Source organism: Pecten maximus, chromosome 8, assembly GCF_902652985.1.
Source record: "Pecten maximus chromosome 8, xPecMax1.1, whole genome shotgun sequence".
Lineage (NCBI taxonomy): Eukaryota > Metazoa > Mollusca > Bivalvia > Pectinida > Pectinidae > Pecten > Pecten maximus.
Window position 1 is genome coordinate 2,098,886 of NC_047022.1, and position 24,216 is coordinate 2,123,101.

Sequence of the window (24,216 nt, forward strand, 5' to 3'; positions counted from 1 at the left end):
TCCTTGGACTGTCATGACCCAGATCTATAAAGGGTTCCCATCTCATGTTGATCCTTGGACTGTCATGACCCAGATCTATTAAGGGTTCCCATCTCATGTTGATCCTTGGAATGTCATGACCCAGATCTATAAAGGATCCCCATTCAATGTTGATCCTTGGACTGTCATGACCCAGATCTATAAAGGATCCCCATTCCATGTTGATCCTTATACTGTCATGACCCAGATCTATAAAGGGTCCCCATTCCATGTTGATCCTTGGACTGTCATGACCCTGTACCTAGATGATTCATCACAGTGAGATCTCTACACTAGCCAATATTAACTTATTATCATTGGTTTTCGACCTCTGCTTATCCTGTTGCTGTAGGGCCTGGATCGACTGTTTAGATTCTGTCTATATTTTATATTAACTTACTCTGGCCTAAACCTGTTGTTTGACTCGTTGCTGTAGGGCCTGGATCAACTGTTTATATTTTGTCTATATTTTATTTTATATTAACTTACTCTGGCCTCAAACCTGTTGTTTAACTTGTTGCTGTAGGGCCTGGATCGACTGTTTTGATTCTGTCTATATTTTATATTAACTTACTCAGGCCTCAGACTGTTGTTTGACTTGTTGCTATAGGGCCTGGATCGACCGTTGAGATTCTGTCTATATTTTATATTAACTTACTCTGGCCTCAGACTGTTGTTTGACTCGTTGCTGTAGGGCCTGGATCGACTGTTTATATTCTGTCTATATTTTATTTTAAATTAACTTACTCTGGCCTCAGACTGTTGTTTGACTTGTTGCTGTATGGCCTGGATCGACTGTTTTGATTCTGTCTATATTTATATTAACTTACTCTGGCCTCAGACTGTTGTTTGACTCGTTGCTGTAGGGCCTGGATCGACTGTTTAGATTCTGTCTATATTTCATTTTATATTAACTTACTCTGGCCTCAGACTGTTGTTTGACTTGTTGCTGTAGGGCCTAGATCGACTGTTTAGATTCTGTCTATATTTTATATTAACTTACTCTGGCCTCAGACTGTTGTTTGACTCGTTGCTGTAGGGCCTGGATCGACTGTTTAGATTCTGCCTCTATATTGTTTAGACTTTCCTCTGTGTCCCTCAGTTTGGTCTCCGCCTCCGCTCGGACGGCTGACTCTCGCTCCAGTTCAGACTTGAGACTGTCTTGTACAACTACAAAGAGTAAAGTAACCATACAGTGACTACTCGCTTCATTACAAAGTAATGAATAAAGTAACTAATGAATTTTAAAAAAATCTGCCGAAAAGTATTTTTGAACTTTTGGTTTGTTTTTGTAACTGTGAAGGAAAGCCGGAGTACCCAGAGAAAAACCACCGGCCTACGGTCAGTACCTGGCAACTGCCCTACGTAGGTTTCGAACTCGCAACCCAGAGGTGGAGGGCTAGTGTTAGAGTGTTGAGACACCTTAACCACTCAGCCATCGCAGCCCCATATTTCTGAACTATTCCATGATTGGTTGTGAGAAATAAAATAATTTCAGCCTAAAAAAAAAAACCTGAAAGTGTAAATCTATACTAACATAACGTTGTCAGTCTTAAACTTCAGTCAGAACTCAACTTAACATGGAGTCAAATAGTCAGTATATATTTCATGAGATTGAGAAAATGTGAACTGTACCCTGTCGACAGGGAATAAGCCCCACCCCCCGACCCATCCCTACCCAATCCTGACCCATCCCCCCCCACCCCCGACCCATCCCTAGCAGGGAAAATAAAAGGATTTTCAAGGAGGAGGCTTATTACTGAATGTATATATGTATGGTTCCAAAACTGGTTTCCTACCAGCTGATACGTTTTCTACAAATGGAAAATTTGAGAGACTATGATATTGCTGAACGTTTTGACGTGATCTTAATATAATACAACATTTTGAAGTGTTAGCCTTTTGATTGTAATAAAGGAACTCCCAGTTGTAACTACGTAACAAAGGAACTCCCAGTTGTAACTACGTAACAAAGGAACTCCCAGTTGTAACTACGTATAAAGGAACTCCCAGTTGTAACTACGTAACAAAGGAACTCCCAGTTGTAACTACGTAACAAAGGAACTCCCAGTTGTAACTACGTAACAAAGGAACTCCCAGTTGTAACTACGTAACAAAGGAACTCCCAGTTGTAACTACGTAACAAAGGAACTCCCAGTTGTAACTACGTAATAAAGGAACTCCCAGTTGTAACTACGTATTAAGGAACTCCCAGTTGTATAACTACGTAATAAAGGAACTCTCAGTTGTAACTACGTAATAAAGGAACTCCCAGTTGTAACTACGTATTAAGGAACTCCCAGTTGTATAACTACGTAATAAAGGAACTCCCAGTTGTAACTACGTAACAAAGGAACTCCCAGTTGTAACTAATTAATAAAGGAACTCCCAGTTGTAATTACGTATCCTGGACCAGGTATTTTTTGTGAGATTTTAACCATTTCTGTTTGAAAAGACGAGTGCATAGAGTATATTATTGAATCTAGAAATGCTTTGTTTTAAATTGTTTTTAGGCATTTCAGGACCTTGTAACAGCCAGGGTGATATGAGGATGCAGCATGAATATAATGCTGTGAGGTTTTCATATACCACGCATACAGTAGTTGTTAAACTAGTTTTTCTTTTTTTCTGTAACATAAACATGCATTTATATACTCCTCCGTAACAACATGTAAAATTACACTTGGATCGGATGAGTGCATATAACTGTCTTTGATCCACAATCAAAGTAAATCTGTTGATCAAGTGATGATATAATAGTTTTCATTGAATAAATTTTGCATTTTAACACTGGTATCATCTAAATGAATCCATGCAGTGTGTTTTGATTCTAAAGAAAGAATGATGATTTAATGTTTCAGAATTCAGAATTTCGTACCAAATTAACAACATAGCTATTCAACATTATGTATACTTAAAATAGATTTTGTATTGCAGAAAGCATTGATTCAGAAATTATCATCATTTATGAAACATATTTGACTCTGGGAACTAATTATTTACATCACAACTAATACAAAGGCGTCTATCAATGCCTTTCAACATCAGAAATATACTTAACATTAGAACATACAATGTCCTTTCAGACTCCGGACAGCTATTACATATATATATCAAACCCCCACAGCAACCTTAAATCCAATAATTAACATTAGAACATACAATGTCCTTTCAGACTCCGGACAGCTATTACATATATATATCAAACCCCCACAGCAACCCTAAATCCAATAATTAACATTAGAACTCTTTGTACAAAGAAGTTTAATGATGCATTTTATCACTTGCACCAACAAGATTAAAGGTTAGAAACCAAAACCTTCGTCAGAGCATAGGGCCACGTCACTATCGTATCGTTTTGTATACCCTTGTCTAGTTATAAGTTGTAGGGTAGACATATTAAGTGTATACCCTTGTCTAGTTATAAGTCGTATTAAGTGTATACCCTTGTCTAGTTATAAGTCGTAGGGTAGACATATTAAGTGTATACCCTTGTCTAGTTATAAGTCGTAGGGTAGACATATTAAGTGTATACCCTTGTCTAGTTATAAGTCGTAGGGTAGACATATTAAGTGTATACCCTTGTCTAGTTATAAGTCGTATTAAGTGTATACCCTTGTCTAGTTATAAGTCGTAGGGTAGACATATTAAGTGTATACCCTTGTCTAGTTATAAGTCGTATTAAGTGTATACCCTTGTCTAGTTATAAGTCGTAGGGTAGACATATTAAGTGTATACCCTTGTCTAGTTATGAGTCGTAGGGTAGACATATTAAGTGTATACCCTTGTCTAGTTATAAGTTGTAGGGTAGACATATTAAGTGTATACCCTTGTCTAGTTATAAGTCGTAGGGTAGGCATATTAAGTGCATACCCTTGTCTAGTTATAAGTTGTAGGGTAGACATATTAAGTGTATACCCTTGTCTAGTTATGAGTCGTAGGGTAGACATATTAAGTGTATACAAATTGATACGATAGTGACGTGGCCCTGGGGTCAGAGTGACAATATAAGCTCCCCTTCTTTTCGAGAGGTGAGCTAAAAAGCAGTTCCTGTCCAATCGAGATCCTCGTCTATTCCGGCTTTATTAAATCGCTAAAATGTACATTTCCTTTGTTTTAAATTTAGTCTTTTTTTTTTCTAAAATCTATTTTTCCAATGTTGACCATAACCAATTTTATGAAGCGGACACCTTACCAAGTCTTTCCTGTAGCGACTGAATGTCCTGGGTGAGTGTCTCCTCAATCGTGTTTTTTTCCTGTTGTTCTGCGAGCACCTGATCCTTGAGAAACATTATCTCCCCTTTCAGTGTGTCCTCTATATGCTCCTTAGCCACTTTGGCCTGAATAATTTCTTCACGATATTTCAGTAGTAGCAGCTGCATCTCCTGCAAAACATGTAGGTCTTGTAAATCTGAACTGTCAAAATCAAAAATGTCCGTCCGTTGTTTTCCCAATCGGACTCAAAATTGATCAAACGTAATATAAGGGACCAAGGGAAACCTACATGTAAAGTTTGAGAATATCTCTCCTGTACTTTTCAAGAGAATGCAATAATATTCATCAACTGTCAAAATCTAAGATGGCCGCTTGTCTGCCATTTTGTTTTCCTCATCACTCTTAAAATAAGATGGACAGAACTAGAAACCAAGAAGAACGTGCATGAAAAGTTTGAGAAATATTTCTCCGTTACTTTCAGGAAATGGCGATAACAAACTTAAATTCTCAAAATCCAAGAAAACTGCCTGTTGGCTATTTCTCTTTACCTGATCAAAACCTGAAGGAGCTGTCCAGATAATGTATGCAAACAAAGGAAACTAGAACTGTTGCCAGGACGGCTGACTAATACCCCCGCAATCTGCACGAGTCAATGGTGAATTGGAACTGATAATTAGAGGCCAACTAAGATAACCCAGTAATATAGTTACCAGTTGCTATACCATAATTTTGAGAAAAAGAAAGTGGCATTCACATCTACACATGGTCCTCTATATTTGTGTGAAGTTTCATTGAAATCGGCCCTTTGGTTTAGGAGGAGTTGTCCGGACAAACTTAAAGTTATGGTGCTTATCAGAAAACCTGTTAATAGTGACCAGTTGCCATAGCAACCATAAAAGAAAGTGGCATGCACATCTACACATGGTCCTCTATATTTGTGTGAAGTTTCATTGAAATTGGCCCAGCGGAGGAGTTATCCGGACAAAATGCGTCTACAGACAGACGGACAAACGGACGGACAACCTGATTCCAGTTTACCCCCCTTACTTCACTGCGGGGGTATAAAAAACAGGAAGTCTAACATGCATTAAAAAAGTAGTGCAGGGACTGACATTACATCGTTAGTCAGTGCTGACAACACCTGTATGTTCAGTGAAGTTTCGATTAGTTTGAATGAAAACAGTCCGAGCTGTTAATTAGCAGCCTACCTCAAGACCAGGGGGAAGGTTGATGTCCTCGTTCTGTAATTGTTGAGCTGTTTTGGAATGTTTACCGATCAAGGAATCATTTTCTGTTTGAAGTCTGTTTAACTGAAAAATAAAAAATAAATTTATAAGTGAACATCTCACCTGGTAAATCTTGCCTACAACTAAGTCACCAGTCAAGCCTATAACTAAGTCACCAGTCAAGCCTACAACTAAGTCACGAGTCAAACCTACAACTTAGAGACCAGTCAAGCCTACAACTAAGTCACCAGTCAAGCCTACAACTTAGAGACCAGTCAAGCCTACAACTAAATCACCAGTCAAGCCTACAACTAAGTCACCAGTCAAGCCTCAACTAAGTCACCAGTCAAACCTACAACTTAGAGACCAGTCAAGCCTACAACTAAATCACCAGTCAAGCCTACAACTAAGTCACCAGCCAAGCCTACAACTAAATCACCAGTCAAACCTACAACTTAGAGACCAGTCAAGCCTCAACTAAGTCACCAGTCAAACCTACAACTTAGAGACCAGCCAAGCCTACAACTAAATCACCAGTCAAGCCTACAACTAAGTCACCAGTCAAGCCTACAACTAAATCACCAGTCAAACCTACAACTTAGAGACCAGTCAAGCCTACAACTAAATCACCAGTCAAGCCTACAACTTAGAGACCAGTCAAGCCTACAACTAAATCACCAGTCAAGCCTACAACTAAGTCACCAGTCAAGCCTACAACTAAATCACCAGTCAAACCTACAACTTAGAGACCAGTCAAGCCTACAACTAAATCACCAGTCAAGCCTACAACTAAGTCACCAGTCAAGCCTACAACTAAATCACCAGTCAAACCTACAACTTAGAGACCAGTCAAGCCTCAACTAAGTCACCAGTCAAACCTACAACTTAGAGACCAGCCAAGCCTACAACTAAATCACCAGTCAAGCCTACAACTAAGTCACCAGTCAAGCCTACAACTAAATCACCAGTCAAACCTACAACTAAATCACCAGTCAAACCTACAACTTAGAGACCAGTCAAGCCTCAACTAAGTCACCAGTCAAACCTACAACTTAGAGACCAGCCAAGCCTACAACTAAATCACCAGTCAAGCCTACAACTAAGTCACCAGTCAAGCCTACAACTAAATCACCAGTCAAACCTACAACTTAGAGACCAGTCAAGCCTACAACTAAATCACCAGTCAAGCCTACAACTAAATCACCAGTCACGCCTACAACTAAGTCACCAGTCAAGCCTATATATGAAAGATTCTCCCAATATTTATCTAGATTACCAAAAATTAATTGTCAATAATCGTTTAAAATTGTTTACAAACAGACTGTGAATCAAAGAGGGGCTTTAAATCATCCCACTACCTGCTTTAATGTCCCTTTAAGGTACGTACTACATACCTCTTTGTGAACCTGCTCCCTTGATTCTGTTAATGTTTTCTGTAATGAAAACGAAAACAGTGCACATGACTCCAGACTGGTAACACATTCCAAGTACTGTGTACGCTTAATTTCATATTATAATTATAGTCATATACAATCTTTTTTTAAATACTTCTTTGCATGCAGACACAATTGAAGAATTTACATTGTATTGATTATTAATATTTTGTCAGGTAAACAATAGCTTTGTTGTATGTTAATTTTATTTTCATTAGATAATACTTCAATAAACAGGTCATGTGACAAAACGTAAGAGGTGGACTGGTCCCGTACCAGCTGATCCTGTAACTCGAGCTGCGATTGAGTGTACTGCTGGCGACTCTCTGTGATAAACTTCTCACACTGCTGAACCTGGTTTATAAGACTAGATATCTGTAACAGAACGAAGTTATACGTAACTTGATGATATCCAGGTACAGTTAAAATGTCAAAACCTGGTTTATAAGGCTAGATATCTGTAACAGAACAAAGTTATACGTAACTTGATGATATCCAAGTACAGTTAAAATGTCAAAACCTGGTTTATAAGGCTAGATATCTGTAACAGAACAAAGTTATATGTAACGTGATGATATCCAGGTACAGTTAAAATGTCAAAACCTGGTTTATAAGGCTAGATATCTGTAACAGAACAAAGTTATACGTAACGTGATGATATCCAGGTACAGTTAAAATGTCAAAACCTGGTTTATAAGACTAGATATCTGTAACAGAACAAAGTTATACGTAACTTGATGATATCCAAGTACAGTTAAATGTCAAAACCTGGTTTATAAGACTAGATATCTGTAACAGAACAAAGTTATACATAACCTGATGATATCCAGGTACAGTTAAAATGTCAAGGTCAGTAGACTTTGGTTTATATATAGATATATAAATATATTTTTATTTTATCAATATTCAGATCAACTTAACAATATATATAACACATAACCTTAAATACAAAAACATGTGTACTAACACACAACCTTACATACATATACACATGTGTATTGACACAACCTTACATATATACACACATGTGTACTGACACAACCTCACATATATACACACATGTGTACTAACACAACCTTACATACATACACACATGTGTACTAACACAACCTCACATACATACACACATGTGTACTAACACAACCTCACATACATACACACATGTGTACTAACACAACCTCACATACATACACAAATGTGTACTAACACAACCTCACATACATACACAAATGTGTACTAACACAACCTCACATACATACACACATGTGTACTAACACAACCTCACATACATACACAAATGTGTACTAACACAACCTTACATATATACACACATGTGTACTAACACAACCTTACATACATACACACATGTGTACTAACACAACCTTACATACATACACACATGTGTATTGACACAACCTTACATATATACACACATGTGTACTAACACAACCTCACATACATACACACATGTGTACTAACACAACCTCACATACATACACAAATGTGTACTAACACAACCTTACATATATACACACATGTGTACTAACACAACCTCACATACATACACACATGTGTACTAACACAACCTTACATACATACACACATGTGTACTAACACAACCTTACATACATACACACATGTGTACTAACACAACCTTACATACATACACACATGTGTATTGACACAACCTTACATATATACACACATGTGTACTAACACAACCTCACATACATACACACATGTGTACTAACACAACCTCACATACATACACACATGTGTATTGACACAACCTTACATATATACACACATGTGTACTAACACAACCTTACATACATACACACATGTGTACTAACACAACCTTACATACATACACACATGTGTACTAACACAACCTTACATACATACACAAATGTGTACTAACACAACCTCACATACATACATACATGTGTACTAACACAACCTTACATATATACACACATGTGTACTAACACACAACCTTACATATATACACACGTGTACTTACACAACCTTACATACATACACACATGTGTACTAACACAACCTCACATACATACACATATGTGTACTAACACACAACCTTACATACATACACACATGTGTACTAACACACAACCTTACATACATACACACATGTGTACTAACACACAACCTTACATACATACACACATGTGTACTAACACAACCTCACATACATACACATATGTGTACTAACACAACCTCACATACATACACACATGTGTACTAACACAACCTCACATACATACATACATGTGTACTAACACAACCTTACATACATACACACATGTGTACTAACACACAACCTTACATATATACACACATGTGTACTTACACACAACCTTACATACATACACACATGTGTACTAACACAACCTCACATACATACACACATGTGTACTAACACAACCTCACATACATACACACATGTGTACTAACTAGAGCTGAAACGAATAGCAGATTTTGGCATTCGAATATTCGTTTGGTATATTCGAATAGTATTCGAATATTCGGGAGTACAGTCGACACTTAAGAAAACGTAATTATGTCTGATTTACTAAGCTTAATAGACGACTGAAAAGCTTTAAATAAGTAACAATGATATATACAACTGAAGAATGGCCAGGACTAAGTCGGAAGCTCACTTTAATAATCGTAAAAAATCACCAAGTTCACCTAGGCCTATCGACGACAACGTAAACATGGCTGGCCTACCTGATTGACGAGCTTGTGTCTGTCATATTGTCAATGTCAAGAGAAGGAATATTTGCATTATAAGACCAACAGACAATAAAAAAATCAACGTCCACTACATTAGGTCTGTATGTAAATGTTCTACATTCAATATACCGATACTGGCAAAATAACATGAAATAAAACGACCGCGAACTGTCCACATGGTAAATTTTCCTCTGTCGGTTGGATGCTTGTAACCGGGAATGTCGCTATTGTTTCAAAGCGCTTTATTGTCACTGACGTAATGCATATGGCGCACCACATGGTTGACACTACACAGTACGGATATAAAAGATAGCAGCACTGTACCTTATTTACGATGTCATGTCAGAAAAATGTTTATATCTTTTCATTCACGAGTTTTGGAACCTATTCGTGTAAAAATATTTGTATTTACATATATTTTTATGATAAACTGAATCCTGGATTGGAACGGAAATCTGATGTTTTAACACGTTTTCAATGAGTTTGGCCCAGGGATGATTTGCTATGTTGGATGTATAGTACCTTTGTACGTTAAAACCCCTAAACATAGCTTACATTCTGCTTAGTATTTATTGGAATTTAGCTGGAAATTCTCACAAACTCAAATAAAACGTTTTTACATGTTTCAGGTCAAAGGACTAAAGGGAAGTAAATATCGTACCGAATATTCGAATACGATTCCACTATTCGAATATTCGGGGAATTGGTATTCATTCGCGAACATTCCAGCATTCGTTTCAGCTCTAGTACTAACACACAACCTTACATACATACACACATGTGTACTAACACAACCTCACATACATACACACATGTGTACTAACACACAACCTTACATACATACACACATGTGTACTAACACAACCTCACATACATACACACATGTGTACTAACACAACCTCACATACATACACACATGTGTACTAACACCACCTTACATACATACACACATGTGTACTAACACAACCTCACATACATACACACATGTGTACTAACACACAACCTTAACGAAATGAAAGTGCTGACAGGGAAAAAGACACCAGGATCACTATATAAGGTCATTCAGGGTCACACTGGTCAGAACAATAGATTAGGCTACGCCCACTGGTAGTCTTATTGGCTTGGGTTAAGTAGGGAGGTATAAAGTGAAAAAAATACAGGTGAGCTGATAACTATTGACATACCTCATAGTCATAGCAGTGAAAAATGAAAGGTTCCACAGGAAAGAGAATAATTCAATCTTCATTTTAGAACATAATATTTAACATATGGTGGAATAATAAGGAAGATATTGACTATTGAAGCTGCCTTTTGTACAGTGATACATATGTAGTAGGAGTGGAAAAATGCACGGCCAGACCGGGGTTCGAACCCAGGACCTCCGAACACAAGCCAGATGCTCTATCGATTGAGCTACCTTGTCAGCGATGATCGGCCCAGTCCAGTCCCGCCACACACTTCCCTCCTCTTTTCCAAGTCTTCGCCCTCAAAGACACACGAGACCCTTATACCACCACCGTGGGTATTTAAGCTGGATGCCAATTTTGTAACAGGAGAGGAGAAAATGTAACAGCAAGACCGGGGTTCCAACTCGGGACCTCCGAACACTAGCCGGATGCTCTACCGATTGAGCTACCCTGTCACAGATGATTGACCTGGTCCAGTTCCGCTACACTATATTTTGTAATAGGGGAGGAGAAAATGAAGCGACTAGACCGGGGTTCAAATCCGGGTCCTCCGATCACTAGCCTGATGCACTACTAATTGAGCTACCTGGTCACCGATGATCGACCCAGTCCAGTCCCGCTACACAGACAAACCACCAAAGTCAGACCACCAGTGGGAGGGGCTAAACCGGACATAGTGACATCACTTATCACTGTTTAAATGGACTTATTGGGACATCTGCAATGCCCAATTGAAATATCTATACAATGTACATACGGTATACTTGTTTTTAAATGAGTAGATATCTTAATGAATGAAACATGAAGAATAAAATGTTACATCAACCTAGTGTCAAGAATCAAATTATAGGTCACATTGACCTACTTCTGGTATGCATCAAAATATAGGTCGCTGAAAACAAACTAATGGTTGGGCAGAGAGTACCTCATGAATATTATGTATATAAACCCTGTATTCACTTGGATTATAAAGAGACCTTTCTATCTACATTTTATTTTCTACGCCATTTTTTGAATGTGATGACTATGGTTAGAGTCTGTGTAGTAACTATTTCACCTGTTTTTCTGCCTCCTCTGCAGAAGATTTCAAACTCTCCTCGAGTTCTGAAATGTATTTTTTCTGATTCTCGATGATCTGTTTCTCTGCTTTGAGTTGTCTATCTAGAGAGTTAGCCTTGACTTGTTCCTCTTTGGACTCTTCCTGAACGCCCTGCAGCTGGGCTTCATAGTTATTGCACATATCACAAGGTCGGCCTAGTTTCTCCCGAGCTTCCCGTAGCTGAAACAATAAAAATGTGAAATGTTAACTCTTCACACGGTCAGATAAGATGAATTTGGTTTCAAAATCCTGCAATGAATTGCAAAGCACTTGTCACACAATTATGCTGTGTCTCCCGTAACTACACTCCGTAGTCATACTAGCTTCTCTTGTGTTCCTCGTAACTACACTCCACACAGTCATACAAGCTTCTCTAAATTGTGTTCCTCGTAACTACACTCGACACAGTCATACAAGCTTCTCTTGTGTTCCTCGTAACTACACTCCACACAGCCATACAAGCTTCTCTAAATTGTGTTCCTCGTAACTACACTCCACACAGTCATACAAGCTTCTCTTGTGTTCCCCGTAACTACACTCCACACAGCCATACAAGCTTCTCTAAATTGTGTTCCTCGTAACTACACTCCACACAGTCATACAAGCTTCTCTTGTGTTCCACATAACTAGACTCGGCACACAGTCATACAAGCTTCTCTTGTGTTCCTCCTTGTAACTACACTCGACACACAGTCATACAAGCTTCTCTTGTGTTCCTCATAACTACACTCCACACAGTCATACAAGCTTCTCATGTGTTCCTCATAACTACACTCCACACAGTCATACAAGCTTCTCTTGTGTTCCTCGTAACTACACTCGACAGTCATACAAGCTTCTCTTGTGTTCCTCGTAACTACACTCGACACACAGTCATACAAGCTTCTCTTGTGTTCCTCATAACTACACTCCACACAGTCATACAAGCTTCTCTTGTGTTCCTCGTAACTACACGCCACACAGTCATACAAGCTTCTCTTGTGTTGCTCATAACTACACTCGACACACAGTCATACAAGCTTCTCTTGTGTTCCTAGTAACTACACTCCACACAGTCATACAAGTGTCTCTTGTGTTCCTCGTAACTACACTCCACACAGTCATACAAGCATCTCTTGTGTTCCTCATAACTACACTCCACACAGTTATACAAGCATCTCTTGTGTTCCTCGTAACTACACTCCACACAGTCATACAAGCTTCTCTTGTGTTCCTCGTAACTACACTCCACAGTCATACAAGCGTCTCTTGTGTTCCTCGTAACTACACTCCACACAGTCATACAAGCATCTCTTGTGTTCCGCGTTCTTCTCATGTCCTTGAATTTCAATGAAGAAAGTCTCCATGAAGAAGTAGAAGAGTATTTCCTTTGATGGACTACAGAAACTGAAGGTTAAATCTACCTGTTGTTGTAGACGAGTACGACATTTGACAGAAACTGAGGGTTAAATCTACCTGTTGTTGTAGACGAGTACGACATTTGACAGAAACTGAGGGCTAAATCTACCTGTTGTTGTAGACGAGTACGACATTTGACAGAAACTGAGGGTTAAATCTACCTGTTGTTGTAGACGAGTACGACATTTGACAGAAACTGAGGGCTAAATCTACCTGTTGTTGTAGACGAGTACGACATTTGACAGAAACTGAGGGTTAAATCTACCTGCTGTTGTAGACGAGTACGACATTTGACAGAAACTGAGGGTTAAATCTACCTGTTGTTGTAGACGAGTACGACATTTGACAGAAACTGAGGGCTAAATCTACCTGTTGTTGTAGACGAGTACGACATTTGACAGAAACTGAGGGCTAAATCTACCTGTTGTTGTAGAAGATCCCACTCCTTCTGACTGACCAACCTCCGGCCGTCAGTCAGCGCTGACCGCTCGTTTTTATGTTTAGCACTTGCCAGTAGTGTTTGTCTTGCTTCAAAATCAGGTGTTGGATCTGTAAAAGTCAACCATCATTTTAAGTTGTGAAGAAATGGCAGAGTTACCTCCCCTGGCCAGTTAGAAATAGCTATTTATTCTTGTGTAAAAAGCAGCAGAGATGTAAAACTGAGGTTCAGTGTATTACCAAGCATTCCCCAAATGAACCACTCATCTGAGAAATCTAAATTTGAGACGCGGCCCTTTTCTTCAATCTAAGCAATCCATGTTGGAGATACGTCCTTGTTCCTCTAAACAATCAAGTAAATGTACCATTCCTATTTAGATTTTTGTTTTTGGAAAATATCTTGTCAGAAATCCTGCTTCTAACAGATACTGTAAACGTACATATTTGAGCGTTGATCTTATCTTCGCGATTTTGGCGTTGTAAGCATTCTGCTAAATTATGATCGCGCTAGTTGACGTTTCTTAATTTGTTTCCCACAGTATTTATCTAAAGTGCGCCAATATATTATTGCACTAATCTGTTTAAATTCAGTTTTGCGCTCAAATTTCAGTACATCAAAATAAAAATTTACAGTAGTCCGCAGAAGACATTTTTAAATGTTTTAAATCGTATAGCATGTGGGCAATATACACAGGAAATTACGATACCTAAATGATAATATTTATTTTCAATTACTCCAACTACTTAGAAATTTCTCTTTCAAATCCTCCAGGTAGGGTAAGACTTTATCAATCCTTTTTAATATACCTGTAATAGCACGTTTCTGAGCTTCGGATAATGATGGCAGATTCAAAGTTTTTTCCGGACTGATCTGGACTCGTATTCCATCTATCTCTGACCGGTCAGCTTCAGCAACTTTGGCATCGAGGAAACTGTCACCTTCTTGGCTGACGTCCGCTAGATCTGGGTCAGATAGGGACTTTGTGAAAAGTAGGTCACTGTCACCTGACTGTGTCCGAGAATGAACAGCGTCGCTGTGAGATTTCTGAAGTCTTACACTTGAGTCTGACTCCTTTGCTTTGAGTTTCTATATCACGAAAAACAACATAACTGATAAGTTATTTCTTGACTTCCTGATTAAAATCATAGATATTAAATGATTTTAGTGATTTTTATGTTTGTAAAATATTAATGAGAAATGTTACATTATTCAAATATGCCTAATCAATGCATATTATAAGCAACAAAAACACTTTATTAAAGTCGCTCATTTGCTACAATATGCTTTATCAAAGTCGCTCATTTTGTACAATATGCTTTTTACCTCAGATGCCTCTTCAGCTTTCTTCGTTGCCTCTGAAATGAAACAAGGGCAAATATTACCACCACTGAATTTTCAAATGACAAATCTTTATTGTCTACTGTTGGGTTCCTGGTTTGTTAGACAACAAACGTCCTCTGATCCTATGGACTCTGGTATAATAATGTATACTGCTAAACTGTTATACTCAATGATGCGAGTAGTTTAAAATATCTTTAAACAAGAGGTCGATCCTTAACAGTCAACTGAGTTCTGAAATTTTTCAGTCAATTTGACCTTTGGCCCCACCAATATAATCAGCCCGTGGGGGGTTGTTGGTTTGTTTTACGTTTTACGTTTTAACAGCCAGGGTCATTTAAGGACGTGCCAGGTTTTGGAGGTGGAGGAAAGCCGGAGTACCCGGAGAAAAACCACCGGCCTACGGTCAGTACCTGGCAACTGCTCCACGTAGGTTTCGAACTCGCAACCCAGACGTGGAGGGCTAGTGATAAAATGTCGGACACCTTAACCACTCGGCCACCGGTCCCCTCCCCCCTCCCCCGGGCCAACATGTTTACACTACCAAACCACCATCCCATACTGATAATTCTAACCATGATAAATTCAACAAATTCAACAGGTAGTAGTCTGAAATGTGATTTCCCGAAATAAACTATAGTGAAGTTTACCCCCTCCTAAGGGGCAAACATGATACCCCAGGGTCGTGAAACTCACAATGTTCATAAAGCACCTTAAGACCCATCTATTGATGAAGAGTATTTGATTCTATCATACCTGGTACTTAGGTCTCGAGAATAAAGATTTTGAAATTTCAGTCAATTTGACCCTGTTTGCCCTGCCCCTTAGTCCCCTGGGGTTGCCCCTGGGGTTGGGGATCTTGATCAGCAATGGAAGGTTTCCTTGTATTTTTTTATTTATGAATCTGCCTGCCACTACAGGTTGTTCCAGTTGTTGAACCCAAATGTTGGAGCTGTCAGTAGGGCAGGGGTTTTCAAACATAACTTGAATTTCATTTCACACATTTTTTAAAATGAGACTGAAACAAATGTAAACATAAAACTGCCTTGATATGATGTCGATGGTTAAATAAATGTCTGAGCTTCAGAGACAAACATATGATATTAACCCTTTGAGCGCTTGTCACCGCAAATGTCGTTCCGCTAGTATCGGTCTCGTAATGTTGGTCACCGCAAATGTCGTTCTGTTGACAACTTTTTTCACACGGCTCGTAGTGTTTTCCCATCCACGTGTTTATAAATATAAACGATTCTGATTGGTTGTGTAGGCCCCAAACTAGCATAATATGGTGTGTATACTTATACACGTTGCAGGAGTACTACGATATGCTCTGTTGAACAGGCCCCGAGAGCGATCGTAAACAAATCGTAAAATTCAATCATGGCGGCCGCTTTTGACTCCGACTAGGACAACGACGATAATATTGAAAATATCTTCAATAAAAATAATGACAGTGAACCTGATTTTGAAGGTTTTGGACACGAGGATATTGTTAGGCAGGTAGCGGTAATTGCTCACATTGATTTGGACGACTTCTCGTCCGAGAATGACGAGGAAGACAGAAATCATCCACGGCACCTTTGTGTGCCCGTTTACAGGCGAATCAAAACTAAATGTCTATATGGGAAATCAAGAGCCTATAGATTTTTTTCAGTTATTTCTGAATGACGACTTTTTAAATACTGTTATCGAACAAACAAATTTAAATGCCGACCGCAAAAAAAAATTAAGGTGGTCAAGGAAATCACTCGCGTATCCCCAAGTGGAGACCGGTGCGCCCGACCGGTGTCACTTGAGGAGATGAAAGTATTTTTTGGTCTTGTTATAGCCATGGGATTGGTTCATAAAGCTGATACAGATACTTACTGGGCAGCTGAGGTCGTTATTTTTACTCCATTTTTCGGAGACAAAATGTCTAAAGATCGTTTCCAAAATATAAAATATAAAAATATTCTTCAAGGCTTTCCATACCTGTAATTTTCACCTGTACATCCTTACCTGACCAATTGTTAGAGACAAATTTACCATCTATGTAAACCTTAACATATACTGAACAAAATTTGTATATATGTCTATTATTGAAAATGGCAAGGAAAACATGTTATTGAACATAAAGAAAGGTATTCATAATTTCTGTATTTCTTCAAATTAATTCAACAGTGAGGCCCCTTGTATAGTAAGAGTATATAGCGCTTAAAGGGTTAACTAACTAGTTACATTGACAATATTAACACTAAATGATAACTCCCTCGAAGCTCTGGCATTTAAATGGACCATAGGGTATACCGTATCAACACAGATTAACGCTTAAATACTGAACTGAAATTTTTGTTAAACTTGCATTTACACTGTCATTGTTTTGTACTATTTAATAATATCTTGTGTGTAACAACAAATTAAAATTATGTCTACTGATGTTTTGTTATATGTATGCGGCACCAAATAATTTAAGCTTCTTAACTTTTGTAGAAATTACATACATCAAAATCAACCCTAACTTACTCAAACATTGCTATATGTATAATATCAAAGCAAAACTTCGGAAAAAAAATTAATATTCTACAATACACATACCTTAAATCATTCTTAAAATCGAGAAACCAACTAATAATTCAATTATAATGAGCTGTACCTGCTCGGCGTCGCTCCTCCTGTTCCCGCTGCTGTTTCAGCTGAAGTTCTTTGAGGCCTTTGACCTTCTTTTCTTGAGCCTCACGTTCAAGGTCTTTCTGTTGTAGCTCTGGTTAAATAACAAACGGCAATTTAACGTCAACTGTGTGTCACTTTATCAGTAAATCATATCAGCTCCACCACGGGTTATAACAGGATAAGTATGGTACCCACCACGGGTTATAACAGGATAAGTATGGTACCCACCCCACCACGGGTTATAACAGGATAAGTATGGTACCCACCCCACCACGGGTTATAACAGGATAAGTATGGTACCCACCCCACCACGGGTTATAACAGGATAAGTATGGTACCCACCACGGGTTATAACAGGATAAGTATGGTACCCACCCCACCACGGGTTATAACAGGATAAGTATGGTACCCACCCCACCACGGGTTATAACAGGATAAGTATGGTACCCACCCCACCACGGGTTATAACAGGATAAGTATGGTACCCACCACGAGTTATAACAGGATAAGTATGGTACCCACCACGGGTTATAACAGGATAAGTATGGTACCCACCCCACCACGGGTTATAACAGGATAAGTATGGTACCCACCACGGGTTATAACAGGATAAGTATGGTACCCACCACAGGTTATAACAGGATAAGTATGGTACCCTCCCCACCACGGGTTATAACAGGATAAGTATGGTACCCACCACGGGTTATAACAGGATAAGTATGGTACCCACCACAGGTTATAACAGGATAAGTATGGTACCCTCCCCATCACGGGTTATAACAGGATAAGTATGGTACCCACCACGGGTTATAACAGGATAAGTATGGTACCCACCACGGGTTATAACAGGATAAGTATGGTACCCACCCCACCATGGGTTATAACAGGATAAGTATGGTACCCACCACGGGTTATAACAGGATAAGTATGGTACCCACCACGGGTTATAACAGGATAAGTATGGTACCCTCCCCACCACGGGTTATAACAGGATAAGTATGGTACCCACCCCACCACGGGTTATAACAGGATAAGTATGGTACCCACCACGGGTTATAACAGTATAAGTATGGTACCCACCACGGGTTATAACAGGATAAGTATGGTACCCACCACGGGTTATAACAGGATAAGTATGGTACCCACCACGGGTTATAACAGGATAAGTATGGTACCCATCACGGGTTATAACAGGATAAGTATGGTACCCATCACGGGTTATAACAGGATAAGTATGGTACCCACCACAGGTTATAACAGGATAAGTATGGTACCCACCACGGATTATAACAGGATAAGTATGGTACCCACCACGGGTTATAACAGGATAAGTATGGTACCCACCACGGATTATAACAGGATAAGTATGGTACCCACCCCACCACGGGTTATAACAGGATAAGTATGGTACCCTCCCCACCACGGGATATCTATGGTACCCTGGGTTAACATATAACCGGATATCTATGGTACCCTGGGTTGACATATAACGGGATATTTATGGTACCCTGGGTTGACATATAACGGGATATTTATGGTACCCTGGGTTAACACATAACAGGATATCTATGGGTTAACATATAACCGGATATTTATACCAGCGATCTGTCGCTGCTGTTCTGCGGACAGAACACTCTCCATCCTGCGTAGATCCATCATCATAAGTCGCTGAGATTCCAGGAATTGGTCGTTTGCCATCTGCCACGTCTGTTTTAATTCTTCATGAGCTTTCTTCTCCTCGTCCAGAATGGCACAAACTGACGGTCAAATACAGAAATCTTTCAGAAATGAAATACCTTGAACCTTAACTTTGCCAGTCAACTTATTTTTATTTATTTATTTATTTATTTTTTTTTTGCAAACAAACTGAGAAAATATTTTTATGTGAGTAGCTAACGACTATTTGTTATTGTTTACATGAAGGGGTCATCTACAATGGAGAATAAACACGGATAAATATAACAAAATTTACACGAAGGGGTCATCTACGAAGGAGAGTAAACACGGATAAATATAACAAAATTTACATGAAGGGGTCATCTACACTGGGAGAGTAAACACGGATAAATATAACAAAATTTACACAAAAATAGTTATATACAGTCAAACTTCGATGTTTCGAAGTTCAAGGGACTAACAGAAAAACTTCGAAACAGCGGGACTTCGAATTATTCATGGTTGACAATAGATCGATGTTTTCTTGATAATGACCATATATGTTAACGTTACATGTCCTCGGTGTCTTCGTGATGATCGTCGCCTGTCAGGCTCAAAAGTTAATTTATACCTCAAACACAACAAAATAAAAATACTTTTCATTAATTATACCTAAGCATTTAATTAATTAAACAAACTATGTATCGGTTACAAAACACTTATATCGCGTTTAACAGATAAAGCAAAAGAAGTACAATGCACACTTAAGTCGTTAGGCTTTTCTGCTAAAGACACGTGCAGTTACGTTATGTGCATATAAAATACGGAATGCCGATCGGTTGGAGAATGCATGATTGAATGACAAATAATCGATTTACTTGGATATTTATGTATAAGTTTGCAATGTGACACTTATGAGTGAAGACATCGCTAATTGTTTGTGGTTAAAATTGGTCCGCTTCTTTTATAGTTCCGTAAAATTTACTCACCGACCGCTGATTTCAATGGCGGCGAAGATTATCAGAGACGACTACCGAAATGTTTTACCGGAGTGATTAAATGTCATGGCTTCTAAATACACCTTTTATCTATCAATTTGGTCTGATTATTAATTAACCCTATGATCGGGAGTGACAACACACGCTATCGTTATCCCTATTGTCAGTCAGGGCATCTAGGGGAGAAGTGTGAAATCTTGCCGCGGGTGTCACGACCAACACCTGTCCAGTGGTCAGTACAGGTAAACTTTTGTTCGAATCATGAGATGTCAATTACCTATGACATAATAGCTAAAGGGCCATGAAAAAGTTCGATACATCGAAAACTTCGATTTGTAAAAATTCGAATCGTGCATAGGTTCGTTAGTAGCGTTATATAGTAAGGAAATTCGGGACCAAGCAAAAAGTTCGATACAGCGAGAAATTCGAATCAACGAAGTTCGAATCATCGAGGTTTGACTGTACTTAAATGTTTGTTTGGACAGGTAGCTTCTTAAAATCACCAGAAATTTGCTGAAGATGCTAACAGTTTCTTCTTTAGAGTTACTTTGTGGTAACATGCAACATGGAATAATTCTAAGTCACACAAATAATCCAACTTGAAAAATAGCCAAGCTGTTAAACTCACAAGTATCTATAGCACAGGGTAGGAGCATTTGTTTGATCGGTTTTGACTTTATGTACGTAAACACATTTTATTTTATTTTGAAATGTAAATAGCAGTTGTGAACAATTATGGCATAAAGGGAGGGCATTTCAATCAATAAAGTTTGTACACTTTGTAATTCACTTACCATCTTCAACCTCCTCATGAAGTTTGTACACTTTGTAATTCACTTACCATCTTCAAGTTCCTCACGAAGTTTGTCCGCATCTTCAGCAAACACATTTTTCTGCGTAGTCAGGACAGCAACGAACATTTCTAGATCTTTACGCGAGGATTTTTCTGTCCTTAAGTAATGTAAAAGCTCTTTAATCTGAAATACCAATATTTGTCTGGTAGTAGTTTTTATCAATCAACCATCAATAGTACAACAAACTATGGCTTTGTCTATCCCAATACTATAACACCCCACAGCTTTGTCTACCCCAATACTATAACACCTCACAGCTCTGTCTACCCCAATACTATAACACCTCACAGCTCTGTCTACCCCAATACTATAACACCCCACAGCTTTGTCTACCCCGATACTATAACACCTCACAGCTCTGTCTACTCCAATACTATAACACCCCACAGCTCTGTCTACCCCAATACTATAACACCTCACAGCTCTGTCTACCCCAATACTATAACACCTCACAGCTCTGTCTACCCCAATACTATAACACCCCACAGCTTTGTCTACCCCGATACTATAACACCTCACAGCTCTGTCTACTCCAATACTATAACACCCCACAGCTCTGTCTACCCCAATACTATAACACCCCACAGCTCTGTCTACCCCGATACTATAACACCCCACAGCTTTGTCTACCCCAATACTATAACACCCTACAGCTTTGTCTACCCTAATACTATAACACCCCACAGCTCTGTCTACCCCAATACTATAACACCTCACAGCTTTGTCTACCCCAATACTATAACACCCCACAGCTCTGTCTACCCCAATACTATAACACCCCACAGCTCTGTCTACCCCAATACTATAACACCTCACAGCTCTGTCTACCCCAATACTATAACACCTCACAGCTCTGTCTACCCCAATACTATAACACCCCACAGCTCTGTCTACCCCAATACTATAACACCCCACAGCTCTGTCTACTCCAATACTATAACACCCCACAGCTTTGTCTACCCCAATACTATAACACCCCACAGCTCTGTCTACCCCAATACTATAACACCCCACAGCTCTGTCTACCCCAATACTATAACACCCCACAGCTCTGTCTACCCCAATACTATAACACCCTACAGCTCTGTCTACTCCAATACTATAACACCCTACAGCTTTGTCTACCCCAATACTATAACACCCCACAGTTCTGTCTACCCCAATACTATAACACCCCACAGCTTTGTCTACCCCAATACTATAACACCCCACAGCTTTGTCTACCCCAATACTATAACACCCCACAGCTCTGTCTACCCCAATACTATAACACCCCACAGCTTTGTCTACCCCAATACTATAACACCTCACAGCTTTGTCTACCCCAAAACTATAACACTCCACAGCTCTGTCTACCCCAATACTATAACACTCCACAGCTTTGTCTACCCCAATACTATAACACCTCACAGCTCTGTCTACCCCAATACTATAACACCTCACAGCTTTGTCTACCCCAATACTATAACACTCCACAGCTTTGTCTACCCCAATACTATAACACTCCACAGCTCTGTCTACCCCAATACTATAACACCTCACAGCTTTGTCTACCCCAATACTATAACACCCCACAGCTTTGTCTACCCCAATACTATAACACCCCACAGCTCTGTCTACCCCAATACTATAACACCCTACAGCTCTGTCTACCCCAATACTATAACACCCTACAGCTCTGTCTACTCCAATACTATAACACCCTACAGCTTTGTCTACCCCAATACTATAACACCCCACAGCTCTGTCTACCCCAATACTATAACACCCCACAGCTCTGTCTACCCCAATACTATAACACCCCACAGCTTTGTCTACCCCAATACTATAACACCCCACAGCTCTGTCTACCCCAATACTATAACACCTCACAGCTCTGTCTACCCCAATACTATAACACCTCACAGCTCTGTCTACCCCAATACTATAACACCCCACAGCTTTGTCTACCCCAATACTATAACACCCCACAGCTCTGTCTACCCCAATACTATAACACCCCACAGCTTTGTCTACCCCAATACTATAACACCCTACAGCTCTGTCTACTCCAATACTATAACACCCTACAGCTCTGTCTACCCCAATACTATAACACCCCACAGCTTTGTCTACCCCAATACTATAACACCCCACAGCTTTGTCTACCCCAATACTATAACACCCCACAGCTCTGTCTACCCCAATACTATAACACCCCACAGCTCTGTCTACTCCAATACTATAACACCCCACAGCTTTGTCTACCCCAATACTATAACACCCCACAGCTCTGTCTACCCCAATACTATAACACCCCACATTTTTGGCTCAGGACAGAAAGACAAAAGTGGCTCGCCACTTTTGTCTTTCTTTACCCTCGCCAAAATACAGCTGATATTTTAAGACACTGACCATGTATTCTCTCTATTTGTGACATATCATATTAGGAGTATAATTAATTTCCGTTATACTATTATTGAAAATTTTAAATTATTAAATCACAACTGTTACTTAAATGATCCTACAAATGATTTTAAATACAGATTTTTTTTTAGTAATTTTATAATGACTCAAATATGTAAATGATTTCCTTATCAACGATGCACATTTAAGACATGAGTATGTTAAAAAGAACATGAAATTATCTACCCTCTCCTCGGGGTCGCGGACCTGGTCCATGTCTGGGAGGGACTGAGTGTCAGGGGTCATCTGTCGATGACTTGGGCTCATTCCTCCAGCAGGTGAATGCTAGCAAAGGAAAATAAGAATGATTCATTTTGCTTGAACTATGAAAGTAAGGGCATACTTCACTGGGTCAGATACTTATGTACATGTAAACTATAACACCTAGAACTGTTGCCAGGATGGCCGACTAATACCCCCGCAATCTGCACGAGTCAATGGTGAATTGGAACTGTTAAATAGAGGCTAACTAAGATAACCTGTACATCTGTACATGCCGATATT

The 24,216-nt window shown here is 39.2% G+C and overlaps 1 protein-coding gene across 1 annotated transcript in view; it reads right to left on the reverse strand.

Annotated features, from left to right (window-relative positions):
• The window catches only part of LOC117332432 (rab GTPase-binding effector protein 1-like), a 47,773-nt gene that overhangs the window by 13,172 nt on the left and 10,385 nt on the right, over positions 1–24,216 (reverse strand). Inside the window, exons 7-19 of the mRNA XM_033891331.1 lie at positions 23,899–23,997; positions 21,255–21,390; positions 19,358–19,516; positions 17,743–17,850; positions 15,096–15,127; positions 14,579–14,858; positions 13,755–13,882; positions 11,894–12,115; positions 7,169–7,267; positions 6,854–6,892; positions 5,442–5,543; positions 4,214–4,403; positions 1,022–1,188 (exon numbers count right to left, since the gene is read on the reverse strand). Of these exons, the coding sequence (XP_033747222.1) occupies positions 1,022–1,188; positions 4,214–4,403; positions 5,442–5,543; positions 6,854–6,892; positions 7,169–7,267; positions 11,894–12,115; positions 13,755–13,882; positions 14,579–14,858; positions 15,096–15,127; positions 17,743–17,850; positions 19,358–19,516; positions 21,255–21,390; positions 23,899–23,997 (1,761 nt within the window). The remainder of the gene's footprint in view (positions 1–1,021; positions 1,189–4,213; positions 4,404–5,441; positions 5,544–6,853; positions 6,893–7,168; positions 7,268–11,893; positions 12,116–13,754; positions 13,883–14,578; positions 14,859–15,095; positions 15,128–17,742; positions 17,851–19,357; positions 19,517–21,254; positions 21,391–23,898; positions 23,998–24,216) is intronic.